The sequence below is a fragment of the Seriola dumerili genome, unplaced genomic scaffold, assembly GCF_002260705.1.
Source record: "Seriola dumerili isolate Sdu_G_001 unplaced genomic scaffold, Sdu_1.0 BDQW01000052.1, whole genome shotgun sequence".
NCBI classification, from domain to species: domain Eukaryota; kingdom Metazoa; phylum Chordata; class Actinopteri; order Carangiformes; family Carangidae; genus Seriola; species Seriola dumerili.
In genome coordinates this window covers 15,133,586-15,144,689 of record NW_019174307.1, presented here as the reverse complement: position 1 = coordinate 15,144,689, position 11,104 = coordinate 15,133,586, and the positions used below count along the sequence as shown (strand labels likewise).

The window sequence follows — 11,104 nt, the reverse complement described above, 5'->3', positions numbered from 1 at the left end:
TTATAAAAATATATCAAAATGACAACCTCATACAAAACAACATCTCTATATGTAAATATTAACTGAAGGCAATAAGAAGGATACAGCCATTTGTGACACAATCTATATACAGGATTTTAGCATTACCAGTGTGGATAGTTACAGCAACTTGCCTATAGGTGGCATAAGAGAGACATATCTTAAACTTAAGAAGATAGTGAATGATATTAACATATTACACAGCGCTTGAAAAAGTTTAGCTGAATCTTGCATTTACAGTTTTGGAAGTGTGTGGTAGATATGGACATAAAGAACCTTTTTCCAAACAGCCAACAAACAAATGTCAGTGTTTAGGAAGCAGCAAGTTTTTTTGCAAAAATCTTGATTAACTCTTTGGTTTTGCTCGATATCTGAACATAATGTCTGTATGTGAGTCCGTCCAGTGCAGCAATGACCAGACATCCAAAAGCAAGGTGACGGTGGAGTACGTTTCCACTGTGCTGAACAGTAAGTGTTTACTTCAGAGTTTGGATGGTTTGAAGTCAGACTGTTTCCCTCTCAGATCATGAAGGACTGAGTTTGTTTGTAGTGCTTGAGCTGTAGAGAGACATACAATAAGCCATTTCCTTTAAGTCGCTAGGGACCAGTGTTATCAGCAATTTATCAACAGCATTTAATGGCAAGCCAAATTCACGACAGCAAGCAAAACAAGCCCTGACACGAAAACAATCCCTTTGATCACTCACATTGCGGGTGGAAGGAGGAGGAGGAGGAGGAGGAGGAGGGTTGTAGGACTTGGTACTGAAAGACAAAGGGTGGCAGTTCAGTCTGAGTTCATTATCAGTCAATAACACACAGCTACAGGCCAAACAAGAGTCTGAGTGAAGAGTGAGACGCTCACCTCTTTGTTTTCTTTCCCTCTGTTCAAAGACACAACAAAGAGGAAAGGTCAGTGAAAACAGCAGAATTAGTACAGTCATATCTGTGGTTGGACATTTCCCTCATTACGTGTAGGCAGTCACTTACTTAAGTAACCCGCATTGTGTCAGATACTTGTACTTTACTTCAGTATTTCCTTCTTTCAACTTCTAGTCCATCGCTTTTCAGAAGGAAATATTGCACTTCTTACTGCACTTCAGTTATTACAGATAGTTTTACTTCTGTTCATTTTATTTCAGTAACATATTGAATATGAAAGTAGTCTAATGAAAGTCTCTCTCTCTCACACACACACACACACACACACACACACACACACACAAACACACACACACACACACACACACACACACACACACACACACACACACACACACACACACACACACACACACACACACACACACAAATTCAACAGCAGTACACTACTCACTCTTACAGCAGCCCTGGCGTCGGCAGACACACACACAGATGCAGCAGAAGAGGACGAGCATCAGAAATCCTACAGCTCCTGCTATCAAAATGGTCATATTCAAAGGATCTAGAAGGAGGGGGAAAGAGATTCTTTCTTCAGTCTCTGGTGCATGACATGTAAACACCAACAAGTAGTTTTACCAAAATCACTTACATTCCATAACTTTCAGTTGTTGGGCCATACAACTCTTGGGCGCCCCCACACTGTTGGAGGACTCACAGCGGTACATCCCCGCGTCCATTTTGGACACACTCTTAAACTTCTGCTCAGGACAGACAAAAGAAAGGTGAGAGGGGACGTGTAGACAGCAACAGCAGTGTGACTGTGTGGTGGTCACTCACCAGCGTGCCCTTGTTTGTGTCGATGTTATAAGGAGTGTCTGCTGTGGACGTCAGAGCCTTGTTGTCTTTGTACCAGCGGTAGGTGGCAGGAGGCACGCTCAGTTTGTCCTTACAGAGAAGCTCGAGGCCTAAGCCGACAAACACAGAGCTCGGCACCTCGCAGGACGGGACATGGGGAGGCACTGAGGGAGCAGAGAGCACATCTTCAGTACGTTTGAATATTTATTTGTCATTTTCTGAAAGGACAAATCCACCTTAAATAACTTAAATATTACTTTTGTTGTTGGATTTTGTTGTTTAGGGAATGTGGAGTGGTCTAATGATTCATTCATTGTATCAAAGCACAATTTATGATGCCACATTGATGCATTCATCTGCCTCATTCATCTCACCGTCTTCGAACTGTGAGAGGAAACTGGAGCCTTTGGATTAAAAGCCAGCACCACTGAGCCAATCAAGCTGTCACTGGGATCATTTATACCCTTCATATTTCATAGTGTGACTCTGAACACACTAAACACAAAACCAACTTCCTGGTTTGAAAAGGCAACAGGGCAACATGCTTTTTTTTGTTGTCAGTGATCACAGAAGTTAGGATCAACATGTTGAACTCTACAGAAACCGGATCATGACTGGGATCATTTTAAACTCAAACTGAAAGAATTTTATTGAGGGATCACTGATGTTGTCCTGAATGATCCGGTTATTGCATAATCATTTGTAAGTTGTATCTTTTGCTGTTTTATATATGGATTTTCTTGTTGGGTTTTGTGTGTTTTCATTGTGTATGTACATTATTGCTGGGCTTTATGTACTATCCAAGGATCGCATTGCAGCTTAGTTCACTTTCAGTGCCTAAAACCTTTGCACAATTCTGTATACGCATATTCACACGTTCACACAAACACATACCAAGCACATTGAGGGTTACAATAGCCTCTCCCAGGCTGACGTGGTCCTCGCTGGCAGTCACCTCACAGCGGTACTCCCCCGAGTCTTTCTGAGAAACCGAGTGTATCGTCAACGTCGCTCCTTCTATCCTGGCCCGGCCTGCATATGAACCTGAGGTGGAGAGATGACAGATGGTGGACAAAGCTTAACTGAGTGCTAAAAAAAAAGAAAAAAGGATGAATTAAAAGTTGTAAGGATGAAAGGATGATGCCAAGAAAAGCAGCGTTTTGAATTCAGGGTAGTCAGAGGAATATATGCAGTAAAATCTGTCACTCACCAGTAAATTTGTTATTAAAGTACACAAATGTCACCCCCTTCCCTCGCTTCTTCCACTCGATTCGAGGGTTCTGATCTTTCTCTGTCCTAAACTCACAGGCCAGCACTGCGTCTGAGAGGACAGGAAACACAGCAGCAAACACACTTTTTACATTAAAGTGTGTTTATGAAACCTGGTGAGCATTAAGTAACATTAAGGTTTTAAGTACATATTTACTGTTCAGTGATTGCTGTTTTTTTATTTATCCACATTTTCTTTTTGCATGAAATGAGACATCAGCTGTTTTCCCTGTAATTTAAGGTGTAAGTATGTCAATCTGTTTAAAAATCTTAAAATGTTTTGCATTGTTTTGACTGTTGATCTGGACGATTTGTTTTGGAATGACAAACACACAGATATCGGATCTAAGATCTTATCTCTGATGTTACTGTTTTTCTTTCATAGTCATATGTACCCACATGTTTTTAATCAGTGGTTTGTTTTTTTTCATTTAGGATTAAATGACAAAATTTACCGGAAAACAAATTCAATCAAGGTGAATCAATAAGACATTAAAGATAAGACAGATGTTCAAGAACAACAAATGACATTAGACATTTCTGAGGTGAAAAATAGTGGGACAGAAAGTCTCACCTGTGTGCTCATGGACCTCCACTTTGGGTTTACTGCTGCTCACGGTAACTGACAGACAGACAGGGCCTGTTGGGATATGAGGATCAGTTAAAGTTATAAACCGTTAACCAGTTTTACCACCAAGTACAACAACCTTAAAGTCATTTTCTTGACACATTCTTGATGAGAAACAGAATTACATCTCTCTGCAATATATCTATAGGTCAGGCTGAGGGCCTGCCAGGGCGTCTTGGACTCCAGCGCAATCAGAGACCAGAAGTACAACCAGACATGTAAACAGAATAGAGAAGAGTCACTGCCTACACATACCAGTCATTGATCAACACTGAAATGCACACACATCCTCACCATGTAGACAAACAGCACAAGAACTTTTAGTTCCCACAACAGAATATTATGTGCAAATCTGCCTGCTTTTTGTGTAGATGCAAACACACACAAGTTGGTCTGTCTGCATTTCTGAGGACCCCACTTGATGTAATGCATTCCCTGATCCCCAGTCCTGAGCGACACTGAATTTTAACCTGAGCCTTAAAACCGAGTCTGAACCTTCAAACAGTTCTCTGAAGTGAGGACCAGCCAGAATATCCTCAAAACACAGAAATGTCCTTATTATGATGATTTGAAACTGAAATGAGTCCTCACAAAGATGGTAATACCAACCATTACACACACACACACAGAAATATAGTGTGTGTAGCCTCATCCTGGTGGTGCCAGGAGCGGTGGTGTGTAGGAATGCAGGTGATGGATGACTCTCCGACAAGCTACTTTAGCCTGACCTGATAACCTCTTTTAGTGATCTGTCCCTTAAACAATCACACACACACCCACACACACCCACATGCACACAATTAGTGCCAAATACTCACTTGAACTGTGGCTGTAAAAGTTAATGTTTTCCTTCTGACATAACATAAACTGTGGCTAATCTGATGTCATGTTAGTTGCAAAAGATTTGACTGGAAATAAAATTTTCACAGCAGGAAAGTGTAACTGAAGGATGGCTTAATAAGCTACAAAGCGTGGAAGATCAAACAAGGAAGTAGAAGCAGAGAAGTGGATTATGCTGCAGATTAGAGAAATTTCGATCAATATTATGCTGCTTTTTATATTGTGAAAACTTACATTTGGCATGAATCCACTGCAGCTCACATTCATTCAAACTGTGACTGGAAGGACTACACATTTCACAAGAAGATTGTAGATGGAGAATCCGGGAATCATATTTGAGAACTATTAATGTATATCACAGACGGTTACTGTGTGTGTGTGTGTGTGTGTGTGTGTGTGTGTATGTGTGTGTGTGCGTGCGTGCTTCTCTTATTTATACAAAGCACCTCTTTATGGCAGTAACCTTACCCTTCTCAGCTGGCACAACACACACACACACACACACACGCACAGACATCAGCAGCACACACAGTTGTGAGGATCTACAGTGGTTGAACCTTAAACCCCAAGTTCTCTGTCCACAGTATTTGCTTTACTTTGACCTTCAGCCAACTTAAACTTAAGTCTGATTTAACACTAAATCAGAATCCTTGCAATGAAATGATCTTCACCCATGTGACCACAAAATGCATGTGTTCGTGGATATACAGTATTATGTTATCCATTGTCATTGAGGTTTTAAATGAAATTCATTTAAATAACATTTGTAATCATATTCAAATGTATGTGTTTCAGATTGTAGGTAATTAACTTTTTGTTTTTTTTTTTGGGGGGGGGGCATATTTTAGTTACAGGATGTTGCAATTGAAACAACATCCATATAATGTTGCCCAAAAATATTCCAAACAGATCTCTTTAATAACTTTGTACAAACAGAAGATAAAGATTTCAATCTTTTCATCTCTGTGAGGTCCTCATGAGGAAATTCAAAAAAGATCAAAACGCATACACACGTCAAAGCTGCAATTATTAACATAAAGCATGTTTTCTGGAGAGCAGCCTCTGCCCTTTAAAATTCCCACAGCAACTTCAAATGCATTTTTCCAGATAGTAAGTGGTCCTTTTAATCTCTGTCCAATTAACAGCAGGGTCAGTCAGGGGCTATCTTCAAACTGAAACAGTGGGATCGCAAACTCCTCCGCCGGGCCATGTGATGTGTCTGATCAGTCTGTGGATCTCGGGTTCAAACGGCATCAGAGCGGGTTCAGTGTGTAAACATGAAGCCCAGCCGCGACCACTCCCTGCACAATCTCAGCCCCTGATGCAGTCATTGGATACATCACGCCTCCTCCCTTGATTGTGGGGTTACGCAAAAGCTCAATCACGTAAGCTAATCATCAGTAAAACAAACCCCCTCAGTTCGCTTCATATTGAAAACATAAACAGTTATCACAGTAAACAATTTGTCTCCAATACACAACATACATTTCAGCAAATGTGCGGCAACAAGCCACTTGAATCATGCAATATTTAACTAAAATATCTCTTTCATAAAAACACTTTAATTAACTTGTAAATTATTCAGAAATCACATCAATATGCTGAATTTCTAAGGGACTGTATGGAAAATATTATGGAGGAAGACTGAAGGAAGGGAAGTCTGACGTTTTTGGGGAGAGCTCAGGGCGGTCTTTTAATTTTTCTTCAAACCAGATTTATATTTTATCTCCATAAAAATAGATCAATTAAAGAATAATGAAACTTACTATAACCTTTTACACTTAACTATTAAGAATATGCTACACCACAATCTATAAATTGCCTCTTTAAATTCTTTTTTGGTAAGTTCAGTTGCACCAATTATTGAAATACTGGGGGTGAGGTAGTTGTTTTCCGAGGGGAGGGTTCAAATAAAATATTAACAGTAAAGTGAAGGGTCTTGCTTTTTAAAAAACTAAAACATAAGGTTCAACCACCCTCCCCACACCAATCATTTTCGTACAGTCCCTAACTAATAGCTTTGATAGGCTTTAGGTTAGTTTTCTGTTTTCTCTGTCCACACCTTAAAAAAGTATGTTTCAAGTAGAATAAATTAACTGAGACAATATAATCCATAGTGGGAAAAGTAACCAGTGAAAACACACAACAGACTGAAATAAAGGCTACCAGAAGGTAAAAAGGTCCTTCTCAACATAAAGATGCCTGTACACATCATAAACTGGCCTAAATACATTCATTCATCAGAAAACATTAAGCAGTTTGTCTCTCATGGTAAGAAAGCTGAACACACCTTCTTCTTCCGTTAATAACGTTTTGTTTAAATTCCCCCATAAAGTTTTTAAAAGCAGAAAACAAACTCACTGTGCAGTAAAGTGATGAGAAGAGGCAGCGCCAACATCTTCATGGTCTTCATGTTTCAGGAGTTGGGATCCGGCCTCAGGTCAGTGTTTGTCCGATGGGATCCAGTTTTTCCTCCAAACTCTCCACAGCTTCTTCAAGTTTCATCTGCAGCATGCAAGTGCGCGTTCGCGTATCCTGGACAACTGACGAGGAGCGCGCGCATGCGGGAGACCACCAACCTCTCAGCAGGCAGAGCAAGCAGGGGAGGTATTCTGTGTATTTTGTGTTCTTTAATCTGCCGTGGTAGTGGTAGCTATATCATACAGTACCATTAGGACAATGTTCAAACTTGATATTTATTTGTTTGTTTTAATGGTTTATTTGACTTTATGAGAAAAAAGAATGCAACTGAAATGTCCAGAAATTAGGATGACACAATAAAGTGTTATTAAATTAAATTAATAAAAATCTTAAAGTTATGCTGCTTTATACGTCTCCCCTAGATCTCTGAGTCAAATATTGCAGCTACTTTCTTTTGCTGACAGCTTATAATATATTGCACAATTTTCTCAATCAAACTGCACAGCAGTATTTAAATTGGTAACATTAGCTCTTAGCGCTCAACCAGCTGCAATGTTAAAATGCTAAAATATTAATGAATAATTGATAAAGAATAATAGGTTACAGCAGTACTATATCATTCTGTATAATGGGTACTTTACTTTTGATGCTTACTACATTTCACAGTTGTTGGAAGTAAAGTGTTCAATGCAGGACTTCTGAGTATTTTTACACTGTGTTGCTACTTTTACTTAAGTAAAAGATCCTCCAGGACTGCATCAAATCAACACAATAACTACAGTTGTCATCACTAAAATCTTACCTGGTCAAACAGAAAGAAAGAAAGAAAGAAAGAAAGAAAGACAGAAAGAAAGAAAGAAAGAAAGAAAGAAAGAAAGAAAGAAAGAGAAAGAAAGAAAGATGTTATGAGATTACATACAACATAAATCTATGCAGTTCCAGGTTTACCATGAGCCACAGTTTGACATTCTTAAAACTGTGCTGGTATCTACAGGCACCACAAAGAGCCTAAAAGAACCAGATGTTGGATATGGAATATGGACATGAATCAGATGTTTGATTCATGCTTGGTGGTAAATAATCACGTTGGCAATATGAACATTAAACCTGTAATATATGGCAGCTTTTTGCTGCATAAAACATCCAGCAGGGTTCACTGACATCCAGCAGGGTTCACTGTGAAGGCCTCACTCTAATCTGAATCTCTAATCTGTTTTTCCTTTATTGATACATTTTTCTGAAATTATTTTCTTTACTAATTTAATCCTCCACTGAGTTGGAGGTGAAACGATGAAGCAGACTGTGGTTAGTGAAGCTGTGAGTTTTCCACATGTCACCATTGATGAGTGTAATAGGAGGTGCAGAGATGAAACAGCTGCTGGCTGAGCTACTGTGTCCTTGGCTATCAGGTTTCCCACCACACAACAGCACATTGTCGCTCACTGTGGTCAGTGTGCACACATGCTTACATCTGTGGCCATATGCACACACAAAGACCCACACAGGGGCCATGCACGCAGGCACGTGTGCATAAACACACGGAGAATATGAGTGAAATACTAGCTCACAAAATCTCAGCTGCAGCACCTGTTCACAGTCAACAATCCCAGCTGCTGCGCTGTGAGCGATACGCACTGATGTCATGTAACACACACATCCATAACAACACAGATCATTGCTCACAAACATGTTTTACATAAACAAACTCTCTCAGATATTGAAGTAAGGGGCAACTTTAAATGCACTGTGATCTTTGATGACAGCAGTGTCAGTCCAAACATCATTTTAAACTTTACTGCACAAACCTCAAAACAAAATGCTGTGAGTGGTTTGTGCCAACAAGGATTATGGCAGGATTAAACTCATTTGTTGATTCTGTTGCAAAAATACTTTAAGCCTAACTTAAAGATGAACAGGATCTAATTCTAAAGCTTTTAAACTCACCGTCAGAGTCTCAGTGGAGTTTCCCTTTGAGTGACTTTAAATTACAAGATTAATTTTCAAAAATTTCATTAAATAGCAAAATGAACAAGTGCCTTCTAAATAAAAAAAAAAATAAAGTTTTAATGGAGGTTTTTAAGGTTTAAGGAAAGGAGTCCCCCCCAATGGCCCCACTATGTGAAAATGTCATTATTAAATTCTTTACACCTCATCTCATCTGAGAACTAGGCAGAGTTACCAGCTTGAATTGAAACTGAAACTGATTTTAAGTGTTAATCTTATTGATGTCAGTTCTGTTTTGTAGCACATGCATGTAGTGACAGTAACATAGTCACCCATGCTAGCCCACTCAAATTCCCCATGGGGTCACTGTGGTCTTAGATGTAGTACTGCAGAACCACAGCATCCCCAGTTCAACTTTTTCTCTCTTCCCACATCTGAAATAAATGCATTAAAAACAAACTTTGGTGTTTGTGAACATCCCTTTACAAGCTCAAAATCTGAGGCTGAGCTGAATAAATATTCAGTCTGATGGTTTATGGTTTGAGTGTCACAGTGAACTTTTTTTTTGAGCAGATCCATTTCCTCCTTGCCACGTTGTGAACCTTTGCCTTTCTAATCGCAGCAGCATTTTGTGGCACCATTTATGGTTCCAAGCAAATAATTTTTATCATTCTTTGGCATCAACAGGGTCCTTTGAGATAATTACATCAGCAATTTCAGTAATAAAACTTTTTCTTTTTTTTTTCTTTAAAGGTATCTGTCTGTGGCTTCACCTTGTTGACCTTTGACAATTTTTTGTTGAAAGTAAACATTGTTTACGTTTTTCATTCATAACCTTTGTTGTTTTTACATTAGTTGCCCGTTAGAGTCTTTGTTCTCCAACAAACCCGCTTACTGATTAAATTTAAATTCAATAATTAATAAGCATGATCTATACTCTCATCTATAACAAGCGCATGAAACAAATGAACATTAAAATAGTTTACTGGTTAACTGTTATATCTCTCCACTGAGATTTACTGTGAATTACTGTACTCATCTACCGAGGGGAACAAGTCTGTATCAAGTCTGGTTTCCCAGTTGTGTACTTGTATGGAAAAGCCTTGACAATGTGAACTTTCTACCTTCTTGATTACGACTGGGTTTATGCCAACAAGAAACAAAAGAGAAGAAAAAATGGACTTCTGACAAGATACGGTAACAGGAAGGCTCTGATTTATAACTTACTGAAAGAGAAAAGATTAAAAAAAAAGGGGCTGGACTTAATGCTGCTCATAAAGATTAGGAGTAAAGGTAAAGAGTATAAAGGCACATGAACAGGTGGGAATTACTCACTTGTACAAGACACATTTGACAGTAAATCACAATCTACAGTTCTATGAATATCATTCAGATTTGATCATACAGGTCAAGATGAGGACACTGGTATTCCTCTCACTGAGCCTTGCAGGTAAGAGATTTCACTTTGTTTTCAGGAGTGTGTTCTCCAAAGACTGATTTCTGCCTCTCTTTTCACTGAGTAGGTTCTCTGGGATCAATACAAGTATAAGTAAAATTAAAAATCATTGAAAGATGTGAGCCAATCATATTCTGTTCTTTGAAGTTGTCCTCAAAAGTAAAAGTAGATGCATAAAGGTTCAATATGAATTAATGAACACGATGCATAAATCTGTGAAATGAAATGATGTTTGTGATTGATAACACTTTGATCCTCACACAGATTCATATTCATGTTGAATTTGAACAAGATCCTAGTTGTATCTGCATTATGAAACGTGTAGGCATGGATGGATTACTGAACAGGCCTACTGGGCGCGGGGGGGGGGGCAGAGAAGTGACTGTTAATATTTCTTACTGGAAAGTCAATCAAAGTGATGCTAAACGACTACAAAAAGATACCACATGACTACAAAGACACACAAAATAACTATAGAGACACAGAGGTACAAAACAACCACAAAAAGATGCAAAATTACCAAAAAGCGACATGATCGCGAAGACAAATCAAATTCAAATCAAAATTGAAATCAATCAGAAGAGACACAGCACACCCACAAAGACGCCAAAACAACTACAAAGAGATGCAAGATTAAAAAGAAGAGGTACACAACACAGACATGCTGTCTGTAGTTGTTTTGTGTGTGTGTTTTGTGTTTGTAATTGTTCTTATTTACTTTTTGCAGTGGCTCTGTCGATGCCCCCATTTCCTCCTGGTGTGGCACAAAATCTTGATTTGGTTAAAGAAGACGA

The 11,104-nt window shown here is 38.9% G+C and overlaps 1 protein-coding gene across 1 annotated transcript; it reads right to left on the bottom strand.

Moving 5' to 3' along the window:
• Positions 1-537: 537 nt before the first annotated feature.
• LOC111218016 (junctional adhesion molecule B-like) lies at positions 538-6,902 on the bottom strand. Its single transcript, XM_022740099.1, has 10 exons — positions 6,851-6,902; positions 3,596-3,661; positions 2,963-3,073; positions 2,647-2,796; positions 1,735-1,916; positions 1,547-1,655; positions 1,352-1,459; positions 881-899; positions 726-780; positions 538-576 (listed from the first exon to the last, which is right to left on the bottom strand). The coding sequence occupies exons 1-10, from the start codon at positions 6,900-6,902 to the stop codon at positions 538-540; spliced, it is 891 nt and encodes a 296-aa protein (XP_022595820.1).
• Positions 6,903-11,104: the final 4,202 nt, after the last annotated feature.